The sequence below is a fragment of the Phascolarctos cinereus genome, unplaced genomic scaffold, assembly GCF_003287225.1.
Source record: "Phascolarctos cinereus isolate Bilbo 61053 unplaced genomic scaffold, phaCin_HiC Scaffold_2;HRSCAF=192, whole genome shotgun sequence".
NCBI lineage: Eukaryota > Metazoa > Chordata > Mammalia > Diprotodontia > Phascolarctidae > Phascolarctos > Phascolarctos cinereus.
Genome location: NW_027555625.1, coordinates 44826906 through 44851317, shown reverse-complemented (window position 1 = coordinate 44851317; position 24412 = coordinate 44826906). Strand labels below are relative to the sequence as shown.

The window sequence follows — 24412 nt, the reverse complement described above, 5'->3', positions numbered from 1 at the left end:
GGAGGGGAGTGGAGCGGGTGACGCCAAGACGGTGGCGGCAGCAGCGGCGGCGGCGGCCCCGTCGTATCTTCTTGCTGTCCTCTCGCGCAGGTGAATGGCTGCGGGATGGAAAGCGAGGGGAGCGGCGGGAGCGGGGGCTCGGCCGGACTCCTGCAGCAGATCCTGAGCCTGAAGCTGGTGCCGCGGGTGGGCAACGGAACGCTGTGCCCCAACTCCACCTCCCTCTGCTCCTTTCCAGGTACCGGCGGCGCCTGCGTCTACGCGAGGACCCCCCCCGGGGGGGCGGGGAGTGGTGCCCCGCCCCGTACCGTCACGTGATGGCCTCCGGGAGCCGCCCCTCTCCAGGGCGAGCCCCTCGGGCCACCGCCCCCTGACCCGGGACCTGCGGCGGCGGCTGCCGGGGAGAGAGGGCGACTCGGGCCCCAGGCTGGCCGGCTTCCTTTGAGCCACTTGTGTGCTTGCGTAGACGAGGGCGGAGCGGCGTCGCTTTCCCGAGTTTCCTGGCCGGGGCGAGTGTCCGGTCGCTGGACCTCAGGCCACGGTTGGGGCCTCTCAGGTCCTTGGTTAGACGGGGCGAGGGAGGAGGGCGGGACTGGCTCTTTTCAAAAACATCCCGACCAGTTCTAATAATGGTAATAGCTCGCGTCTGTGTCGCTCTTAAGGTTTACAGAGCACGTTACAAATATCATCTCTTTTGTTCCTTACCAGAACCCTGCAAGGTTAGGGCTTTCTGTCTTACCCACGGGGAAACTGAGGCAGGCGGAGGTGAAGCAAATGCCCAGGGTCACACAGCTGGCAGGTGTCTGAGGCAGGGTTTGAAGGGACCGCGATCGTCCTCAGCGAACGCGTATTAAGGGTCCTAGGAAATAGCAGGACAGAACGGGGCTGCTGAGTGGTCCGCCCCGGCCTAGCCTCCCTTAAACCAGGAACGTTGGGTGGTTGTGGTCTGCCCCTGTCCAGTACGGATGGGTGTGCACCACCTGCCGTGCAGGTTTTCTGACTAGTTTGTGAAATATCTGTGGCAGAATTAATAACCAAGTTGGAATAGATGCCGCCCGTTGTAATTTGTAATCATGGTTAGAAACATTTTTGACAGCGTAGTACTCCAAAGTAAGTTGAGTACAGAAAGTGTAATTTTTTTAAAAGTCAGAAATTCGTATGTGCCCCGCAGCCTTAGTGGAGCTGGACTCAGATTTTCTTTTTTTAAAAAGATGTTACTTCTTTTCTTATGTTTGTGTGGACTGAGGAAAATGGATATGAAGAGGCAGTGCTAGATAATTTTGGGAAGCGCTAGATGAAGAGCATTGATCTGAGGAGGTCTGGGTTCTAGTCCTGGGGCTGCCACTTAAGAGCCTCAGTTTCCTCACCTGTAAAAGAGAGGGTTACACTAGATGGTTTAGGTCCATTTTGGTTCTAATGTTTTCTGACTGAATGCTTACTTTTCATACATTCTCATTTGATTCAGTTTAAAAAAAATATCACATGTCTACTACTGCAAGGCTGTGGACTAGGCTTTGGAAATACAAACACAGAGTAAGACAGAAATTCTGGTTTCAAGGAGCTCACAGTTCTAGGCGAGGATAAAATGTGTGTCTAGATAGCTGTAATACAAGTTAGAATATAGAATAGAGCACCAGTGGTTCAAGAGATCTGAGGAATGGGAAAGCTAAAATTTCCAGATGGAGTATCAAGGAAGGCTTCCTGGAGGAGACCCTATCTGAGTTGGGACATCGAAGGAATGGTGTTTGACCCTTTTATCAGCCCTGGGTCTTAGGAAGTACAGTTATCATGCCCACTTTTATTTTTTTTAAAAATGTATTTATTTTTAGTTTTCAACATTTACTTCCACAAGATTTTGAGTTCCAAATTTTCACCCCATCTCGCCCCTCCCCCCACCCTAAGTGGGCATGCATTCTGAATACCCCTTCCCCTACTCTGCCCTCCCTTCCATCTCTCCCCCCCTTCTCTTATCCCCTTCCCCTTCTACTTTCCTGTAGGGCAGGATAGATTTCTGTACCCCTTTTCCCATATTTCTTATTTCCCACTTGTATCATGCCCACTTCTAAGATAAGGCAATTTGATCAAATTGGTTAATGGTCTTGACACAAAATTTCAAATATTAAGTGGACACAGCATGACTTGAACACACATAAGCTTCCGAGTCCAGTACTTTTGCTAATCCAACTGTGATATAGTGGAAAGAAGGGGAAAGAAAGCAGGTCTTTGTGGATGTAGAGGGTTGTCAAGGAGATGTGAGTTCTAGATCTTCGTCTGATAGCACACTGGCTGAGTGACCATGTACAAGTATCTAAAGGGTTCCCCAAGCAACTCTATTTGCATATAGACATTTCCATACGGGGAGTTCCCCAGATGGAGGAAATCATAGGCAAAAGAAGCTGTGGCTGTCCTGGTCTACTTTTAGTACTGAAAGGTGTCATCATTCTGGACACAGAAGATTTTCTCCTGTGTGCCTTATACCTTAAGAAGCATTTCTAGCAAGTCATTATATTGGTTTTTGGGTAGTTGTAAATACAGTAAGTATGGTGATGGCCTTTCAAATTTGATCTTGGTTGAGATTCCAAAATCTATTTCAATTTAGCCTAGACCAGGTATCCTGAATGCACGTAGCTCCCATTTTGGTCCCAGTGAAAAGGTTACTTGGATCTTATTGTCTACTCAGCCTGGAAAGTCATTGCTTTGAATATTGTGAGGCTTATCACTCAGGAAATTATGAAGTTATTTTTTTTCTCCTTGCATTTATATTTGGCTCCGGGTCTTTAGCATAGCTCTCTTTACACTGAATCACTTTAAGAAAACAACTTTGATTCTTTCCTCTTGTCCGGTACCACCCTGTGAGTCTGTAAGGGATGAAACGTTATGTCACAGCATTTTCAAATTGTGTAGTTGGAAGGGCCTTCAGTGTCCCTCTAGTCTATTCCTGATCTGAAAGAAGTCTTCACATTGAGCTGCCTATTGTTCATTGAGTCTCTGTTTAAGACTCACGACCTCCTGGAACAACTCGTTAGAAGAGCTAGGGTTGTACGGTGGATCGAGTGTCTGGCCTGATTCAGGAAGACATGAGTTCCAATCAAACTTTAGACACTTACTAACTGTGTGATTATGGGCAGGTCACTTAACCATTGTCTCCCTCAGTTTTGTCATCTGTAAAATGGCTATTATAATAGCAGTTACCTCCCAGGTACTTGATTGTTGGTCAACAGAGAATTTGAGACAGGATAGGTAGATTTGAGAGTCAGCATAAAGATAGTAATGAAATCCATGGGAGCCTGAAATCACAAGTATAGTATAGTGGGAGAGGAGAAGAAGGCCCAGGACAGAGCCCTGAGGGACACTTAGAGTTAGAGGACGTGATCTGGCAGAAGACCCAGCAAAGGAGATAGAAGGAGCTGTCAGACAGGGGAGAGGGGTGGCCCCCCCCAAAAAAAAAAACTAGAGAGAAGAGACTGTCCAGGAGAAGAGAGTGATCAGCAGTGTCAAAGGCTGCAGAGAAGCCAAGGAGAATGAAGATTGAGAAAAGGCCACTGGATTTGGCAACTAAGAGACCATTAGTAACTTTGGAGAGAGCAGTTTTGGTGGAATGATAAGTTGGAAGCCAGATGGTAAGGGGAGTAAAAAGAGAGTGAGATGAGAGAAAGTGGAGGCAGCGCTTTCAGCAATTTAACTGCGGAAGTCAGAAGAGAAATAAGATCATAGTTAGGAAGGATCAAGTGAGGAGTTTTTCAGTACAGGGGAGACATGGGCATGTTTCTAGGCAGCAGACAGGGAGATAAATTGAAAATAAGTGAAAGAGTAGGGATGACAGAGGGGGCAGTCTGTTGGAGGAGACAGGATAGAATGGGATCACTTGAACCTGGTAAAGGAGTAAGGCCACTTCATCATGTGAAACAGGGATGAAGGAGGAGAGTGGAAGAGGGCACCAGAGTGATAGGAGATGAGGAAGAGGGAGCTCATGGAGAATGGCCTCCGTTTTTTCTGTGGAAGAAGAGGGGGAGGGGGAGTCATTGTTGGGGGTTTCAGGAAGGATGAGAAGGTGTGGAAGTGTCACTGTGGAGATGTGATGAGGGAGGTACAGTAGCAGCATCTGCTCCATCCCCTCCCCCGCCACTGTCACTGCCTTTGGACAGGCCCTCATTATTTGACACCAGGATTGTTGCACTAGCCTGTCTCAAGACTCTTGCCCATTCTAATTCATCCTCCATTCAGCTGTCAAGTTGATCTTCTTAAAGCATAGTTCTGACCATGTCTCACATACACACGCCCAGTTCAGTAAACTCCAGTGGCTCCCCATCACCTCTAGGAGAACTCAAGTATAACATCTGGTTTTTAAAGCCTTTTGTGGCCCAGCTCCTTCCTACCTCTCTGGTCTTCTTACGCCTCACTCCCCTCTATGTGACTCTTTGATCTAGGGATGTGGCCTCCTTGCTGTTCCTCACATTGACACTCCGTCTCCCATTCTGAGCCTTTTCACTGGAATTCTCTTCCTTCTCGTCTCTGCCCCCTGGCTTCCCTTGCCACCTTCAAGCCTCTCCTTTTGCAAGGAGCCCCTCCCAGCCCTCTTTAATCTTTGTCTCTTCCTTTTGAGTTTGCCCCCCCCCCCCCCCCCGTTCATCCTGTCTGTAACTTGTTTGTACATGGTTGTTTGCCTCTTGTCTCTCCCCTGAGATTCTGAGAGTCCCTTGAAAGCAGGGACTGTTTTGTTCATTTGTTGCCTCTCTTTGTATCACTAGTGTTTATCACAGTACCTGGCATATCGTAGGTGTCTAATAAACGTTAGTTCACTGGCAGACTGACCACTCTCTTAGTATTCTCCCTTTGATAATGACCAGTCTCTTCGGGTTCTTCTCCTGACACTTTCTCCTGGTTCTGCTTTGTTGGGTATCTACATATCCAATCTTCATTCGTCTCCTGAGCTCCAGTGCTTTTCCACTGGCCTGGCTGCTGGATGTTCCACTTGGATGTCCCAGAGGCATCTCATATTCAGCGTGCCCCCAAGTGGAATTTGCTCTGTTTCCCATCAAGCTGGCCCGCCTTCTCCCTGTTTCTGCGGACACGCTGCCGTCCGTGGCGTCGCCCTGAGATCTCCCTCGCTCCTCATATCTAGTCAGTTGGCCATCCTTGTTGATTCTGCCTCCACGCCGTCTCTCTGATCTGTCACCCCCTTTTTCTCACTCCCGGGTGACCACCTAGGAGGGATTAGGCCCCATCACCTCCTACTTGCCGAAGAAGCAGCTTGATTGGTTTCCTTGCCCAAAGTCTCACTTCTCCAGCCCATTCTCCACATAGCTGCCGGAATACATGCTTAAAGTACAGGCCAGATCATATCACTCTCTTGCTTAAGATTTCTTAGTTGCTTTAGGATAAATTTAGCATAAATCCATCAATCAGCATGTGTCTGACTGTTATTAAGTGTCTGCAATGTTCCAAGCACAGATGCTCTGTGCTGGTAAGAAAGAAAAAATATTAAATATGCTGCCTTCAAGGGACCTTGATTTTATCAGGGGATATATATTATATATTGTAAAGCATAAATGTCTTCTTTTTATCATGTAAGATCACTTGGCTTCACTCTTCTTTTCCAGAACTTGTTTCACAAGATCAAGTGAAATGAGATAATATTTATTTAAAAATTAATCCTTAGCATAGTACCTGGCATACAGTAGGTGTTACATAAATGCTTATTTTCTTCTCCTTCCCATCTCCCCCATTACTTCACTGTGTATACGTGAATCCTACCCAGATCAGCCTGGTAGCTTTTCCCTGTAGGTAGAATTCTATCTCCTACTACTATATCTTTGTACAGACCGTCCACTGTACTGGTAATGAACTTCTTCCTCATTGAGACTTCTTAGAATTCCTAGTTGCCTTCAAATCCAATTCAGCAAGTAGTTATTAATCACCCAGTAGTGCCCGGTGTTGTGCTAGATGTTGAGGATGCCAGACATATGAAAACCACCCTGCTATTAAGGACTTAATTCTACTGCATACATAGATAATACAAAATATATACAAAACCAGGGTAATTACAGGTGTGGAAAGATGATGATTGGAAAGACCTGTTGGAGTCAGGGACCCTTGAGCTGGAGGAAGGGAGATGATGCCTGGAGCTACAGGCCAAACAGCCTGGAATAGCATGGGGAGGGCCACAAGTAGGCCAATTGGGCTTTTACTAGAGTTTATGAGGGGAGTAATGTGGCATCAGTCTGGAAAGATCAATGAGATGGATTTGGAAGGGCTTTAAATGTCAAAGAAAAGTGTTTGTATTTGTCTCAGGGGCAACAGAGAGAAGGGGAGTGACAGTCAGGCCAGGAAGATGGATCGGAAAAGGATGGATTGGAAAGGGGAGAGACTGATTAGGAAGCTTATTGTAATATCCAGGCAAGAGGTAATGGTGGCTTGAACTTTGGTGGTTGTCCTGGGAGTAGAGAGGAGATAGATGGGAGATATGTTTTGGAAGTAGAATTGACTCGGTAGCTGATTGATTCTAAGGATGATGGTGTGCACAACAGAAATAGGGACGGAAGTTGGGAAGAGGGATGGGTTTAGGTTTGCATGTTAGGTGCCTGTGAGATATTTAGGTGGCAAGCATTTGGTGATTTGGGACTGGGGAGAGAGGTGGGTGCCAGATATGTAGATTAGGAGTCATCTGCATAGAGGGGATAGCTGTGAGCTAATGAGCTCACTGAGTGTGTGGAGAGAGAAATGAAAGTTCAAGGCAGAGCTCTGGGACCTACCCAAGGTTAGGAGACTGGACTTGGATGATAATCCAGCAAAAGAGATTGAGAAACAGGTGGGAGAAAAACCGGGGTTAGCAATGTTAAAGAAACCTAGAATCGAGTATTCAGGAGGAGGGCTGAGTCTAGAAGCCTAAGGACTGAGAAAAGGCCATTGGAATTAGCTGGAGAAGAAAATTGGTAACCTTGGAGAGAACTATTTGGGTTGGAGGAGGGGAGAGGATTGTAGAGGGTTGTCAGAAGCCAGATTGGGAGTGGCCGATCAAATTGAGCCACTAGATGATGGGCCATTTCTAGGAGTTTTGGTATGAAAGGGAAAAGTATAGCTTGACGGAATGACAAGGTCAAATGAAGGGATTTTTTTTTTTAAGGTAAGGGGTGGAAGACATTCGTAGGAAACCAGGAAGGAGCTATGTAGAGACCGAAGAATGTGTATGTGGTGGTGGGTAACTGAATGGGTAAGAGAACGCAGGGGATAGACGAAAGGCAAGGATAGAGAGGTCACCCTTGCCAGGAGAATGAGATAGAGGCAAACGAGGAGAGACTGGAGCATGATGTTGAGGAGAGTGAGGCGTAGAATTAGGGAAAGTGGGAACTTAGCATGGAGCTCAGTTTTCTCTGTGAATGAGACCGAGGTCCTCTGGTGAAAGGGAGGGGGATGGAAGCATTGTGAGAGGCATTGAGGTGAGAAGAGAAAGCTTGGAGTGGAATATAGGAGTATGGAGGATTTGGGCTAGAGGATAGGGAGTATGATAGAGAACCAGGGAAAAATAACAGGACTTTGGTAAGATAAGGAAGTGAGAAATCAATTCATATGAGATAAATAAAAAAGCAGAATATAGCCCGAGTGCAAATTACCTGTGTGATTCCTTTTAGCTCTTACTGTCCTAAAATTAATTTGTATATGCTTTGTATTTACTTATCTGTATATATCGTGCCTTAGAATGTGAGCTTCTTGGAAGCAGAGAATATTTAGTTTTTACCTTTATATCCCTAGCATGATGCCTTTATAGTAGGCATTTAATCAATGCTTATGGAATTGAACAAGAAAGGAATGTGAGGTTTTAGGCAGGAAAAATAATTTCTTCCAGGGGGAGGGGTTGGGAACAAGGGAAGGTTTCCTTCTGAAGTCGAGTTGAGCTGTGTTGTGAGGGATTAGAAAGGCTATATAATTATCATGTGCAATATATATTTTGTTGACTAAATGTATTTTTTTGGTTCTTTTATAGAGGACATTCTACTCTGGATTATTTTTGAATCATAGATTTTGGGCTAGAAGGGATTTTAGAAACCATTGAGCCCAAACCCTTATCTAACAGTTGAAGGAACTGAGGCCTGGATAGGTGAAATGATATGACCCAATCGCCCAAATAGTGTCGGATGCTGAATGTTTGAATTCCCTTCTGACTCCAAATCCACCTGAATCATTCAGTTATGGAGGTGTCAGGTAGGGCATCCAGTTGGGGAATGGCGATTGGGCCAATTTGGCTTGAGTTAAGGAAAGAGTTCCCAAAGGGGAGTAGTATAAAATTAGGCTGACAGGGTAGGTGGGAGCCTATGTAAAATGCCAGTCTGAGGATTTGTACTTGCTTCTCTAAGCAATGGAAAATCACAGAATGTTGGTGAATGGGGGTGAGATGGTCAGGCCTGTTCCTCCGGAATAGCAGTTCATCATTTGTGTCCCCACACAGATGGGTTGGAGAAGGTGGAGAGTACACATTGGGAGACCAGTTAAGAAGATAGATTGTAGTCTAGGCTGGAGGTAAGGAGGACTTGACCTAGCCTGGTTGCTTTGTGATCCAAAAGTGTTGTAGAGATAATATCAGTAAGACTTGGAAACTGATTGGGTATGGGGAGATGAGGGAGAGAAGTATTGAGGACAAATCTGGGATCACAGATTTAGAAATTGCAGCTGCCTTTAAAAAACACTTCATTTATACTTATGTTTTCTAAATGCAGGCATTCCCTCCAATAAGACATATCCCACCACCCTACTTTTCTTTAGCCAAAATTTGCTGTCAGTTTGGAAAAATCATGCCTAGGAGTGTTTTATCACACATAAAACTCTTAGTATTAAGCCTTATTTTATTCGACAAGCATTTATTAACCTTCTCCTGTGAATCCAGAATTATGCTTGGGGCTGGGGATAGATACAAAGGCAAAACAGAGCAGCCCTTGACCTAGAAGAGCTTATATTCTGTGTTGGCAGAAGGACAACACCACATGCATATATACGTTAATACAGAATGTGTACCAAGGTCCTCTTGGGATCAAGGACACAAGTAGAGAGGTTTTCAGTGGCCGAGGGAAGAGCCACCTTATCCTTGGAGGCTAAAGCAAGGGAGGCCAGAGGATGGGGAACGATGCTGACAGGATTTGAATTCTACAGCAATCAATAAAAAGCTCTGAAATAGATGGCACATTAATGTACAAGAGATTGAAGGGAAATTGCTTGGCTTTGCAGAAGTGCCCTATAGAATGGCGTTTATTTTTTGCCATGGAGAGCCTATAATAGTCCTGTTGATTAAAAAAAATGTATATATACTATACTGTGAATCTTTCATTTTGTAATAAAATTTTTTTCCTAGTTGTGTTGATTAAAATCTTAACTAATTAAATTTAAAAGTCTCAAGTCCTCCTATCTTAAGGCTTACATGTGTGTGTATACACATTTATATATGAAGCTACCTAAGTTATTTCAGACCTCCCCCTTCCCCTCAAAAAAAAAAACCCATCCCAAACTCTACCTTGAAAAATTTTTTTTAAGTGATTGTAACTTTTGGAGGAAGCACTATAGATGTAATTTTTCCTGCATGTAGTAATTTAATGTCTAATTTTAAAGCTAGAAAAGGTCTAAATGAAATTCACTGTTAACCCTACAAATCCTTAATTTTCTTCACTTTGTTTTCATTTATGATTCACCCGTCATACTACTGATGGGTGATTGTTGGGAGGATTTGAAATTCTAATCAGAAGTGATGTTACAAGCCTTCTTGGTTGATTCTTCTTCCTGGTGTCTTCAGTGGGTAAGAAGGGGGTGTAGGTATGCCATGTGGCTATTTTTTGTTATCAGACCCCTTGATAAATATTTCAAGGTTTTATTTTAATGATTGGTTAAAATTCTGCTTCTTTGAGAGGGTGTAGTGGCTTCCTGATTAAACCATTTTTGATAAGCTTTGTGTATGAATATGTATGAATCTAATTCTAGTGAATTCCTGAGTACAGGAAAAATGATACCTTCCCTGTTACTGTGGTGAGCAACACCATCCTCTCTGTCCCTCAGTCTCAAAACCTACAAGTCAGTCTGGTTTCCACCAATCTCTTTCCAAGGCCTATCTATTTCCCCTTTGTATCACCTCTCCAGTATGCCCCCTTCTCTGCCCTGACGCTTCGGGGCCCCCCTGCCCCTGCAGACTCTCATCACCGAACACCCCGACTATTGCAGTAGCTTGGAGGTGAGTCTGCCTGCCTCAAGTGTCTCCCCACTCTGATCCAGCCTCCATTTAGCCACCAAAATGATCTTCTTAAAGCACAAGTCTGATCATGTCATATACACCCCACCCTCCTAAGCACACTCAGTAAATTCCTATGGCTTCCTGTTGCTTCCAGGCTCAAATACCAAATGCTCTGTTTGACATTCAAAGCCTTCTACAACCTAGCCCCCCCTTGTATCTTTCCAGGCTTCTTAACACCTTACTCCCTGTAGCCTCCTGGCTCTTCTATGTACAAGACACTTTTGGCTCCAGGCATTTTCTTTGACTGTCCCCCATGCCTGGAATGCATCCCTCCTCATCTCTCCTACTGACTTCCTTTATGTCCCAACTAAAATCCCACTTTTTAAGAAAAAATTGTAATTAATTTATTTTGAATTATCAACAATCACTTCCATAAGCTTTTGAGTTTTAAATTTTTCTCCCCCTCCCTCCCCACCTCCCTCCCCAAGATGGTGAGCAATCTGATATAGGCTAAACATATATATTCCTATTAAACATATTTTCACATTAGTGATATTGTAGGTAAGAATTAGAACCAATAGGAGGAACCACCAGAAAGAGGAAACAGAACACAACAGAAGAAAAAAAATAGCAAATAGTGTACTTCGATCTGCATTCAGACTCCATAGTTCTTTCTTTGGATGTGGCTAGCATTTTCCATCATGAAAAATCCCACCTTTTACAGGAATCTTTTCCTAACTTTTCTTAATTCTAGTGCCTTGCCTCTATTAATCATTTCCTATATAGCCTGTATGTAACTTGCTTTGTAAATATTTTTTGCATATTGACTCTCCCATTAGACTGTGAGCTACTTGTAGGCGGGGCAGTCTTTTTCCACTTCACAAAACTACTATGAATTCATTTTGTGACTATTCTGTGTATGCTGATCTTTGTTCCTGTTGCCTCCCTGTTAACATGTAAGTTTCTTGAGGGTAGATACTGCTTCACTTTTGTCTTTGTATCTCCCCCCCCCCCCCCCGGCTTCCCTCTTAGTGCCATGCCTGGTACACGTTGGAGCCTAGTACGTGCTTATGGAGTGATTGTCCATCAACTCTTTGCTGAGACAGGAAGGAAATAAACCTGCATTTATTAAGTGCCTATTATGAGCCAGGTGCCATGGTAAAGCACAAATGGGTAGAGAACTGCCCAAGAGCAAAGAGAAAATTGGACCAATCCTTAATGAAGTTTGTGAAAATCAAGACTTAGGGAGTTTATGGACAGTTACTTTAAAATGAGTCATGATTTTTTACCCAACAAAGATATTTTTGATTTTTCAAAAGTCAAATTGTTTTTTTAAGCCCTGAATCAAGGGTTTTTTGGTTTTGGTTTCTGTATTTGGGCAGGTCCCACACAGCCGAATTATTCACTGTAGTGCAGAATTCAGAATGAGGAGCTTCCATTGTACCCTCTGCTCTGGGGAGGTGGGTATGTTTCTCACATTGAGCCAGGTGTGGAATTGACTCTCTTCCTTAGAGTTTGAATTGGGGACAGTTACATGGTACTTCACCAAGTGTAGCAGTACTTTTTATTTAATTAATTAATTTGTTTTTAGTTATCAACATTCGCTTCAATGAGCTTTTGAGTTTTAAATTTTCTCCCCCCACTCTCCTTCCCCTCCCCTCCCCCCCCCAGACTGCATGCAATCTGATATAGGCTGTACATATACATTCATATTAAATGTATTTTCACATTAGTTATCTTGTAAAGAATAATTAGAACCAATGGGAGGAACCACAAGAAAGAAGAAACAAAACACCAGCAAGAAAAAGAGAGCAAAAATAGCATGCTTCAATCTGATTTCAGACTCCATAGTTCTTTCTCTAGATGTGGATAGCATTTTCCATCATGAGTCTTTTGGAGTTGTCTTAGATCCTTGCATTGCTGAGAAGAGCTAAGCGTATCAAAGTTAGTCATCATCGCACAAGGTGGCTGTTACTGTGTACAACGTTCTCCTGGTTCTGCTCACTTCACTCAGCATCAGACCATACAAGTCTTTCCAGGTTTTTCTGAAGTCCACCTGCTCATCATTTCTTAGAGCACAATAGGATTCCATTACATTCATATACCACAACTTGTTTAGCCATTCCCTAATTGATGGGCATTCCCTCAATTTCCAATTTTTGGCTACCACAAAAAGAGTTGCTGTAAATATTTTTGTACATGTAGGACTTTTTCCCATGTTTGCGATCTCTTTGGGATACAGCCCTAGAAGTGCTATTGCTGGGCATACACAATTTTACAGCCCTTTGGGCATGGTTCCAAATACAACTCCACCAACAATGTATTAGTGTTTCAATTTTCCCACCTCTCCTCCAGTATTTATCATTTTCCTGTTTTGTCATGTTGGCCAATCTGATAGGTGTGATGTGGTACCTCAGCATTGTTTTGATTTGCATTTCTCTAATCAATAGTGATTTCTAGTGAATTAATGACTTTATCATTTAATTTCTTCATCTGAAAACTACCTACTTATATCCTTTGACCATTTATCAATTGAGGAATGACTTGTATTCTTATAAATTTGACTCAGTTGTGTATATATTTTAGAAATGCCTTCATCAGAGACATTGGTTGTAAAAATTGTTTCCTGGGTTTCTGCTTCCCTTCTAATTTGTGCAAAAACTTTTCAATTTAATGTAATCAAAAGAATCCCTTTTGCATTTCATAATCTCTATCTCTTGTTTGGTCATAAATTTTTCACCTCTCCATAGATCTGACAGGCGAACTATTCCTTGCTCTCCTAGTTTGCTTGTAGTGTCAGCCTTTATATCTAGATCATGAACCCATTTTGACTTTATTTTGGTATAAGATGTAAGATGTTGGTCTATGCCTAGTTTTTGGCATACTATTTTCAAGTCTTCCCAGCAGTTGTTGTCAAACAGTGAGTTCTTATCCCAGAAGCTGGAGTCTTTGGATTTATCAAACAGTAGATTACTCTAGTTATTGACTATTGCATCCTGTGTACCTAACCTATTTCACTGATCCACCACTCTGTTTCTCAGCCAGTACCAAGTAGTTTTGATGATTGCTGCTTTATAATACAATTTAAGATCTAGTATAGCTAGACCACCTTACCTTGCATTTCTTTCCATTCATTCCGTTAAGATTTCTGGACATTGTGTTCTTCCAGATGAATTTTGTTATTTTTTTCTAGCTCTATAAAATAATTTTTTGGTAGTTTGATTGGTATGGCATTAGCAGTACTTTTATATAAATGGTTGATGTGTGCAAACACTGCTGCATTTAAATGGTTTTCAAATTTGGTTTGGGGGTTTTATAAAGACTATTTTTTCCAGTTATCATAGGGAGAAACTCAACTTAAGACTTTTCATTTTCCTGTCTAGAAATGTGGTATGGTGTGTTCCTGTGGGCACTCGTATCCTCTCTCTCCTTCCATGCCCCTGCTGGATTATTGGCCCTGTTCACCCTCAGGCATCACAAATATGGTAGGTTCATGTCTGTAAGCATCCTGTTGATGGGCATCGTGGGACCAATTACTGCTGGAATCTTGACAAGTATGTTAGACATTAAAAAGTATTGGTTGAACAAGTTTGATATGTCTAATCAACTAACTTTAAGGATTATTTGAGAAACTTGCTTGAGTGGGACTAACAAAAAAGAATAAAATTTAAAGAGATTCCCTGATTTGATCTCTTATTTCCTGTTACCTGGCTTAGATTTTGTCTTTGCACTGCAGTGAACTTTTTCTGAAAGTCCCCCACCCCCACCCCACACCCATGAACTCCCCCACCTCCCAACTTGTGAATTAAAGTGCCTTTTGGAAAGGAAGATAATGGAAGTCATCACTTCTTTCTACTACAGTTAGCTACTGTTTCTGTATTATTTGCCTACTGGCATTGGGAAAGAGCATAAGCATTTATATTGTGCCTACTATGTCCAAGGCCCAGGGCTAAGTGCTTTTTGTAATTATTATCTCTTTTGATCTTCATAATAACCCTGGGAGGTAGGCACTGGTATCCCCATTTTACAGTTGAAGAAAATGAGGCAGAGGTTAAGTGATTTGCCCAGAGTCACATAACTAGTAAAGTGCCTGGGACTGGATTTAAACACAAACCTTCCTGACTCCAGGCCCAGTGCCCCATCCACTGTGCCACTAATTCTCTACTCTGTGCATTGCACAGTAATTGATTACTTCTACATGTTGTCCTGTTGCTGAAGAAATTATTTTTTTCACATTCTTCTTTTAGGCAATTGGGGTTAAGTGACTCGCCTAGGGTCACACAGCTAGTAAGTGTCAGGTGTTTGGTCTGAGGCCGGATCTGAACTCAGGTCCTCCTGACTTCAGGGCCGGTGCGCTACTGAGCCACCCAGCTGCTCCTGCTGAAGGAAATGTTAAGATGGGAAGGCTAATCACAAAGTCAAGAACTCTTCACACAATTATTCACACAAAGATTTTTGTTTCTGGTGTTGTTGGGTGTTTTTGGTTTTGTATTTAGGAGTTTCTTAGGAAATAGAGTTTCATTAGGAATAGTCATCTTTTAAATTTACTTGCTATTTGTGAATATTCCTTTTAAAAGGCAGCCTGTTTAAATGGAAGTATTCTGGGCTTCTGTGCCAGAAGACACTGGTCCAGGTCTCATCTCTGTCCTTTCCTAGCTGTGTGACCTTGGGCAGGCTACTTAACTTGACAGAGTATCCTTATCTTTAAAAATAGATGTATTGATTTGCCTCTCACAGTAGTTCTGTGAGGATAGCTGAGAATAGTGTATGTGAGAGCCTGTTGAAATGGTAAGTACCCTGGATTTGTGAGTCAGTAGGACTGCCACAGTGATGAGAAGGCTGCATTGTGAGCCAGGCAGACCTGGGTAGAGTCCTGTCTCTGACGTTGAGGCCTTAGCGCTGGGGCCTGGGACCTCTTTGGGCTGCAGCTGTCTTATCTTTTAATGAGGACTCGGACTGGATGACTTCTCAGGTGCCTTCCAGTTCCACATCTATGGCCCAGGGCTCCTGATGCAGGACTAATAATAAATTAAATTTGTGGACCTATGGCAAAGTCAGGCCTTGGCCAGTCTTTTCCCTCCTTCACCAGAAACAACCTAGCCATGGTCGGTGGGGTGTCCTTTTCTTTTATGAATCTCCAAACAATGAATGAGGTTCTTGTGGTAGTTATGCCTGTGCCAGACCCCTGAAGACTAATGTTACATCAAAGAGGCCTAAGCTGGCTGGTTCTCCCCTCCATATCATGAATGTTTGATTCTCTATTGCCCAAGGAAGAAAGATCCCCAGTTAGGGATTCAAGAGGCTTGAGTCTGTTTCCACCTTATTTTCCTAACCTCATATGGAGACTTAAGGTCTTTGAATTGGAAGGCACCCCAAAGGTCATCTGGCCTAACACCTTTCTTGATATGTGATTCTCCTATGTAGCATCTCCCAAGTACATGCAAATTTCCTTTCATCACTAAGCCCATATTGAACTTCTGTTTTCTGCTTTTTTATAATAGTTATTGACTATACTATTCATCTTAACACTTAATCGTATAATTGTCTGAAAGTTTCCATGTGAGTTTGTGCCATTATTTTAGCTAGATTATAAGTTGTGAGCAGAAGCCATGATTTATATTTGTAGACTGCTTTGCACATAGTAGAGAGCCATAACTATTTTACAAATAAACAATCTGGGGCCAGGGCAATCCTAGCTCTGTGAGCCCTGAATCCTATTTTGATGTTTAATGGGAATTAGGAAGAATCTTGGATCCATCTCCCTTTAACAGGAGATGGTTAATGAAAAGAAAACCGCATAAATCAAGGAAGCCTGAAACCCTGTTTGTCTGCAGCAGCTTCACGTGAGTGGAGATTGTCTTGCATTCTTCAGGATGTTGCAAGGATTAATGGACAAATAAAGGTGGGGGGAGCGAAACCATCCTGTCTTCAATAAAATTTTCTAGGCTTCTGCCCAGGAGGCCTAGAAATAGTTGCTAAGCCAAGGAGAGGTCATGAGGAGGACTTTGTTGGTTGCTTCCAGAAAGATTGACTAAATCACAGCAAAATCTAGTTTCAAGAAGCATCTTCTAAAAATCTTATACAAAAGTTAGTGATTTGTAAACCATGTGCATAATAGTCAAAACCTTGCTGACCAGATAGGGGAAGGAAGAGGGAAGAAAGGTCATCTTTACAAAATTTACTCTTTCATGTGCAAAAAAAAAAGCAAAATCTGAATTATAATTATAGTAGAATCTCAAATCCTGTTCTCTCCTTCTTGCATTAACCTCCCCCCCCCCTTATATTTTTAAACAGGTGCAGCCATTGCTGGAGTGTACCGAGCAGCAGGCAAAGAAATGATCCCTTTTGAAGCCCTCACCCTCGGTGTTGGCCAGACATTTTGTGTAGTGGTGGTTTCCTTTTTACGGATTTTAGCAACTCTATAGCATCTGCTTACAGACTGTGATAGAACAGATCATGAACGGACGATTTCAGAATATTTATTAAGGAAGGGCATTGCTAAAAGTGGTAATTTATTTAAAGTTTTTAAAATGGAAACAGCTTGAAAAAGAGTGTGTGAAGTTCTGCTGTCTTGATCCCTTCTTCAGTTTCAAGACAGAGCTCCCTGAGCCAAAGACCTTTTTGGTGACTTCCAGATTTCTTATTTTAAAAAAATCGTAGGGTTTATAAGCTTTGCTCTTCGAAGAAATGTCAACCATTTGAGCTCTTTTGTAACTGTACACAAACCTACACAGCTGTGCATTTGGGTCGGTCATCTCTTGTGCCAGTATTCTCTAGGACCTATAAGAAAATGCAGTGTTGAGTGTTTTAGAAGATCTGCACAAAAAGTGTAAAGCAGAATATACTGTGCTCAGAGACTGATGTCTGAGGGGACTAGGCTTTATTGAAGTTAGCTTTTCCAACTTTTATTTTGTTACATTTTTGTGACAGTTAAGTGCCAAGTAGGTTTTTGTTTGAGGATTATAACTGAGAACAAATGTGGTGAAATACTGTAGCAGGGAAATCTGTGTAAAATGTGACAATGGGAATAGCATCAGTTCCACCCTTTAAAGGGAAAAAAGTAACAACTACTGAATGATGATAACAAGTGAGTTCAATATTTTGACCTCTGACTATTTAATATTTTGTAATGAGCTAATGCGAACTTCAAAGATTTTTTTTAATGTGAAAATGCAGTTTTGTATTATCAAAATACGCTAATTCAGACTTTTTTTTCTGAATGCCTGTCATCGGCGCCTTCCTTCTCATTCTGTTAGTTTTATTTGATTTTATCGACAAGGTGCCCAGTAGAAAGTAACTTGAATTGAACATTTTTTTTAGCTTGCCTAGCCAGAATGCACCTTAGTCATTAAGGGAGAAAGCAGGGGATTCTTCTCCGGGTCTGCTCTCAAGGTGCTCCTTATGAGATCTTGGCTTGGGGAGAAGTTCAGCTTCAAGTAAGGCTGGTGCTCTTGACTGTTAGTCTTAAATTTTTACATTGTAAAGACATTACCTAGTTGGATCAGAGCTCTTTTATTACAGAAAGTGCCTAAAGTTAACTCGTTTATTCTTCCTTCTCTCCTTTCTCACATTCTGCCCTTTAAATTAAATCACAGATTTCCCTCAAGAAAATTTATATTTTACTATGCTAGGAATAAACCTCAGAATTATTTTAACTAAGTTTTTGTCCTCTTATTGCTTGTTCATTAAATGTAAATTAGATTTATTTTCATTCATTGTAGGCCTGAAAACTGTGACCTTAAAGGTGAGAGGATTAATTATAAGATTTATAGAAATTACATCCAGGTTGATCTTTATTACCTAATTTGTCATAGCACAGAATGCAGTCAATTTTAGGCTCTTTTGATCTGGTTCTGGAATAATTTAGATTGCTTAAGGTAACTAAATCTTGATCCTTAAATGAAAAAAGAATTAAAGTTAGGGTATTATTATTATTATTATTACTAAATAATAATCCACATATGATAATAATGCATTCTGTTTAAAACGACATACTTATGCCTCTAATTAAATACGAACAGATAAGACTAATCTAAGAGAACTATACAGAAAAATCATGAAGGAATTACATACAGAATAAAAACTAATTTATCACTAGCAGAACTTGCCCAAATCATAAATGCCCTATATCTGGGAGAAGTGAAAACAAGTAGTGTTCTAATCTGACAATTTTGAATTCCCCAACACAATTTATAGCCATTATTAAATTCTTGTGGTAGGTAGTGTTATTCAGCAGGTAAATTTCCCCACACCTCCCACATAACTATCCAATAGTTGCTATATTTATTGCAGAGAGAGAATAGTAATTTGACCACTTAAGCTTTTGTTTAGATTCACTGAAGGAAAGTAAGCACATTTAAAGGTAGCAAATTTGAATTTAATTTAGGAAACCATCCCACATCTCAGATACACAGATGTTAGGGGGCCTTCTGGAAGTCATGCAACTGCTTTTCTTTAGACAGAAGTTGCCATGTAACAGCTGCCAATTCAGGTGGTACCCTGCTAGACCCTACCTTTGGAAGGTTTCAGTGGGCCTTGGAATGGGCAGGAATGGTGAATAGTAACCATTTTCTTATGCTCAGCTAAGTAAGGTTCCCAAGCTTCTGAATATATTTTGATTTTTTTTTCCCTTTTCTATTCTCATATAGTTAGTATCCATATCATAGTGTAGAGTTTGTTCATGTTTAAGTTTAAACTTGAGCCAAAGTGCTGCCTTTAAGGTTTTGAATCAGGATTGAATCCCAGGTTTTCTTCATATAATCAATCAACTCCTAGTTTGGGCTTTACAAGTTGAGGGGGCTATAGACCTTAAGCGAGAAAAGCTATCAGTACTTTGTGTAAAACTAGTCTCAAAATCATTTTGTCCTAAGATTGGGGCTACCTTATTTCTTTCTTACTGTTCTGATCATCACTGGTACCATCAACATAAAAAATAATTTCTACCATGTTAGAGATGATGGTGGCACTAAAAAGAATATTTTAATAGTTATTCTGACACTACTACTTCAGTGGATCTGTGATATCAAAGATGTGGGTGTTCCATCCAGGGATGCAGATTGCAGCCCATCCATGCCATCTCATCCTGTGGGACTCTTGACCATGACATCTCATAAATCCCAGCGTGCTTGGGGCCTTCCTTTAGATCACAAAGATATTTAATCTTTAGGCTTTTCTCTCAAGGAGCTTTTTGGTTGAGTGCATTAGTCCATTTCAGAGGACTGCAACTGGCAAAAATACTTATAATTGGAAATTTCAGGCTGAGAAATTTTAGCTACGTTGCAGCACAATACTGGACTCATTTAACAGGGTTGTAAGAGATTATTTTGTTTCCGTTGTTCCATAGGATAGATAAATCCATGACAGTTGTTACATCCAAAGGCATATATATGTATATCATATATGCACATAAATGTATATATGTGTGTATATATGTATGTATATCTTGCTGTATATAATTACTGTTATGATTCTGGGGTTTAGTTGTTGTTATGATCGAGCCAAAGTACAAAGAATAAGGCATCTGGAAAGGCCTTCTAGTTTCCATCTGCTTTCATCTTTTTTTAGTTCAGCTGCTCTTTTATCAGCATATAGCATACGTATCCTCAGATTATTGGATATTCAGTGTTTATGTGGTCAGCCCCAATATGTGATGTGGTCTGTTGAATGCTGTAGATAGATTTTATGTGAAATGTATGTAGCTTGAATTAAGTTTTCAGGGAGCAATTAATTCTTTATGTAAAGATAAACAATGGAGCTTCTATCTTTTATTCTGCTATCAGATATGCAGTTATTTAGGTAGAAAAGAAACTGATGCTTGGTTTGAACAACACTTTTAATATATTATATGGCTTTTGGAACAGTTTATTTCCCCCCAAAAAACTGAACTTCCTAAGGACAGATGATAATTCCCTCTGTTTCTTTTCTTCTATGTCAAAAAGAAGCCGATAAAACCAACGTTGTGCCTCTTCCTTGGGTTTTTTTTCCTCATAAACCACCAAAGCTGATTTTTCAGGTCTTTCTTGTGGCACTTTGTAATGGAAAATAAGCCTTTGTGGAAATGTTTCTAAATGTACAAAAATGAATTCCAGAGTCTAAAGGAGATCATGGGATCAAAATATATTTTTATTCCAGCTTCATCAGCACAGCCTTCTGCTATTTTTTTTAAGCAACAAAAACTTAACCTTTTATGAAATGTGGAGCCAGTGAGATAAGTTTTGTTTATGCATAGAATTACCTTCTAAATTTTCCTCTTATATGTTTAAACTTATTCACCTGCCAAGCTTTTAAAAACTTTTCAGTCTAACCTTATTTCCTCATTGCTATGGCTTAAGTTACAGTCTTATGTTATAAAGCTTAATTAAAAAAAAAACCCACCAAGGAACAGTTTTGTTGAATGTAAAGCACTGGTGCCATTGACTGTCCACATTCAGAAGGCTCTTCACTCTTGTGCACACACGGTGTATGCTGGTTGTAATTCAAATCAGTTTACCCTTTTGTATTAAGATTATTTCACCAACTGCTACAGTCAATAAGATCAAATCTTTGTATGAGAGAAAACAACTGAAATTTTATTTTTCTACTGACATTTCTAATGCTGGTGTCAACGTTTACCAATAAAAATTACTTTATTTCTGGCTGGAGCTTTATTTCTTTGGTGCCGATAGGGAATGACTATATTGCTGAATGTTTTTAAGATTGCTACAAGGTGACCAGATCCGTGCAGACTTCACCCCAGACAATGACTCTCTCATATGGTTTTTCTACTTAACTTACAAGACTATCACCCTTGTACTATCTTGTGTTGTATTTTCTATCTCTTTAAGTGAATTTCTTGGCTTTTGAGCTGTTGTTCAAAGATGTGACTGAATACTAAATGTGAGATGAAATGTCAACAGACACTGTTGTCATACGGCTGTCATACAGGATTTGTTTGCCTCAACTCAAACCAATTATTGATCCTTTTCTGAAATTTGTTTTAGCAGTATTAATGGTGAGACAAACTGCTAGGTATGGAAGGCTTCAGTGATGCTGGATGGTCAATAATAATAATCAGTCCCATTTCTCTAAGACTTGAAAAGTTTGCAAATTGCTTGACATGCATTAGTGCCCTGATTCCAAGTCCAGTACTCTAATAGCCAAGATAGAAATGGAAAATATACATTTCTGAATTTTAGAATGGCTCGATTTGGAAGTAATTAATCTACATCACAGGGCACTAAAATGGATATGTAAAAATATTCAGAGACGGTTTATTCGTTTAGACCTTTAAGCTTTGCAGATTGCTTTACTTAATGTTATTTCATTTGAGCCCATAATAAGCCCATGAAGTAGAGGTTATTTCCATCTTACAAAAAAGGAAGTGGAAGGCTCACAGAGGTTAAGCAATGAGCTTAAAACTCACCTTGTTTTCTCCAAGGTAGCCCCCAATTAGAAAATTCTTATTGCTATTATTTGCTTTGGGGCAGCTAAGTGGTGCAGGGGATAGAGCAACAACCCTGGAATCAGGAGGACCTAAGTTCAAATCTGGCCTCAGATACTTGACATTTATTAGCTGTGTGACTTTGGGCAAGTCACTTAACCCTGTCTGCCTCAGTTTCCTCATCTGTAAAATGAGCTAGAGAAGGATGTGGCAAACCACTCTAGCATCTGTGCCAAGAAAATCCCAAATAGGGCCATGGAGAGTCTGACATGACAAAGCACTTCTTTTCCTGCTGTGCTGCAGGACAGCTATACCCTCCAACTCCATCCCTAACCCTTTCCATTTCTAGCTCTGAGTACAGTAATCAAATAAACTCCTAACTATTTTTCCAAAGGCCATGTGAAATGGTGACTCCATTCACCAGCCCTGTGATGTTCCACACCAAAACAACCCTCGGCCTTATATATGTTGTTCTCCCCTGTTAGAATGTAAGCTCCCTGAGGACAGAAGTTGTTTCTGCATATCCAGTACTTATAGCAGTGCCCGGCACATAGGAAGCACTTAATATTTGTCCATAGATCACAGATTTATAGTTCATAGGATCATAGATTTAGAACTGTGAAAGGATCAAAGAGTTAGGATGACCTAAGAGGTCATTGAAACCCACCTCATTTTACAGATGAGGTAACTGAGGTTATGAAAGTGAATTGAATTGCCCAGGCTCACACAGCTACTAAGTAAGGCAGGATTCAAACCCTTTTTCCTGATTCCAGGCCTAGCACTCTACTATCCCACATTGCCTCTCATAGATTTTAGATCTGGGAGAGAACTTAGAAGCTGAATGGTCCAACCCCTTCATTTTATAGATGAAGAAACAGGCCCAGACATAAATTGACTTGCCTAGGGTGAGAGGATTTGAACCCAAGTTCAATGATTTAAAATCTTCACTTTATCCCTTGTGCTGGTGTGTTCTGGCACATTTTAACTATTTCAAATATTCTGGTAGAAACTCACCTTAACTGGCATTAGGAAATGTACACTTATTCTATATCATCCCATCTACATTATCCTATCCTGTGTTATTTTCTACTACTGGTAACAAAATCTGAGAAAAGATAACCAGAAAACTTTATCTTTGTTAAGAAGTATTAACGTCAACAAATGCTGGTAAAAATCATTGTCTGCCAGCTAAATAATGCGAAGTATCAAGGAATACTGACTACGTGAGATGTAGACAATCCCTGTTCTCCAGTTACAATCTAGTTGGGACACAGAACACAGACAAGGTGCTGTTTGACTGCTGGTGCTAGTCCCTGTAGGGGGATGGGAGGGCTGCTCCGTGCAGTTGAGAAAGGTTCCCGAAGGAGAGTTTTTAAAGGGAAGACTACCGTACCAAGAGATAAACATCAATACAAAAAAAAGCATGCCCAGATTAAAGGCATATCATACCACTTAAAACATTTTAAAAAGCAAAGGATACTTTCTTCTCAATCTTAAAATGATGTGCAGGGTGCAGTCAGTCAACAAGCATTTATTAAGCTCTCTGCAAGAGACACAAAGAAAGGCAAAAAGTCTACCCTAAAGGACCTCACATCTTAATGGGGAAGACAATGGACAAATAATGTATATACAAGATATATGCTGTAAATGGAAAGTAATCTCAGAGGGAAGATAGGGAAGGGATCAAGAAAGACCTCCTGAGATGGATGGGACCTGGGTGTATCTTGAAAGAAGTCAAAAGGCTTGAGTTGAGGGACAGCGTGCCAGGTATGAGCTCCAGCCAAAGAAAAGACACAGGGTGGGGACTGTGCAGTGTCATAAGGAAGCCAGGAGGCGTGGATAAAAGTCCAGCCTTGAAGTCACAGAAGCTTTGGTACACGTCCTGCCTCTAGCACAACCTTTCTTTGCGATTGTAGGCAAGCCTTATCAGTTTGAAATCATGGACCTGGGCTTAATTTTTTTTTTTAATTTCAAATTTCAACTACCTTTTGTGATCAAAGTCAGTGAGGTATAGTGGATAGAGAGCCAGCTCTGGGACCAGGAAAACCTGGGTCGGAGTCCACCTCTGGCTCAATCCTTTCCCAGTCTCCCTTAATCTTACTGCCTTCCCTCTGAGAATACACCCAATTTATGCACTCTCTCGCTCGTTTAAGTACAGTTGTTTGCATGCTGTCTCCCCCACGAGACTGAGAGCTCCCGAAGGAGAGCAGGGGCTGTTTTCTGTCTTCCTTTGTTCTCCACAGCGCCTGGTACACTGCTGGCAGTTAATAAATGTTAGCTGCATGACTGGGCAAATCACTAACCAGTGCCCTAGGAAAGCCTCTAAGCCTATAAACCGCATAAAAAGTCAGAACTACTACTTACAAACTAATTCAGGAAATGCTGGAGGCGCATTCTAGGAGGAGCGTCTACATCTGGAAGCTCCCTTTACTAATAAAATCACAGATCCATTCCCTAGCCCCTATTGTTTGCCCAGTTTCACCTCCAGCTATTCATAACCAATTAACTCGGGCTATGGCACGCTCCATAAGTTGCCCAGAATAAGGCACCAACCTAGGTCAAGCCCAAGGAGATGGCGCACGTTGCCTACCGATGGAGAAACACGTGCTCTCCTGACAACTTTCCCCTTCCTTCCTTCCTCACACACACTGCTGCAATTTCCAGCACCAGCGCGTGCTCACAAAGCCCCAACATTGCTATTGAGATCCTCCAGTCTCGCTGACTTCCGGCCAGGAAGTGACGCATCAGGCCGGTTCCGGCTCTTACTGCGCACGCGCAGAGCCCTC

The 24412-nt window shown here is 41.5% G+C and overlaps 1 protein-coding gene and 1 long non-coding RNA gene across 7 annotated transcripts; one reads left to right on the top strand and one right to left on the bottom strand.

Moving 5' to 3' along the window:
* On the top strand, positions 1–20841 carry TMEM170A (transmembrane protein 170A). Of its 5 annotated transcripts, none has more exons than XM_020963561.2 (3): positions 1–90; positions 13591–13761; positions 16502–20841. In XM_020963561.2, the coding sequence occupies exons 2-3, from the start codon at positions 13593–13595 to the stop codon at positions 16630–16632; spliced, it is 300 nt and encodes a 99-aa protein (XP_020819220.1). In that variant the 5' UTR covers positions 1–90; positions 13591–13592; the 3' UTR covers positions 16633–20841. The 5 variants fall into 5 exon arrangements, with proteins under 5 accessions (XP_020819220.1, XP_020819217.1, XP_020819216.1 ...); XM_020963558.2 differs by having other exon boundaries at positions 1–238; positions 13591–13692; XM_020963557.2 differs by having other exon boundaries at positions 1–238.
* LOC110192413 (uncharacterized) lies at positions 20022–24337 on the bottom strand. 2 transcript variants are annotated; one of them, XR_002320150.2, is made up of 3 exons: positions 24217–24337; positions 23107–23169; positions 20022–20225 (listed from the first exon to the last, which is right to left on the bottom strand). It is a non-coding gene; the product is annotated as an uncharacterized LOC110192413 (long non-coding RNA). The 2 variants fall into 2 exon arrangements; XR_013484505.1 differs by having other exon boundaries at positions 23107–24337.
* Between the last annotated feature and the right edge of the window lie 75 nt (positions 24338–24412).

What these genes read in the sequence shown, in the direction of transcription:
- TMEM170A (XM_020963557.2), top strand. Translation starts at nt 106, where the DNA reads ATGGAAAGCGAGGGGAGCGGCGGGAGCGGGGGCTCGGCCGGACTCCTG. An exon ending in CTCCCTCTGCTCCTTTCCAG is followed by an intron (nt 239 to 13,590) that starts GTACCGGCGGCG and finishes TTTCCTGTCTAG; the next exon opens with AAATGTGGTATGGTGTGTTC. An exon ending in TACTGCTGGAATCTTGACAA is followed by an intron (nt 13,762 to 16,501) that starts GTATGTTAGACA and finishes ATTTTTAAACAG; the next exon opens with GTGCAGCCATTGCTGGAGTG.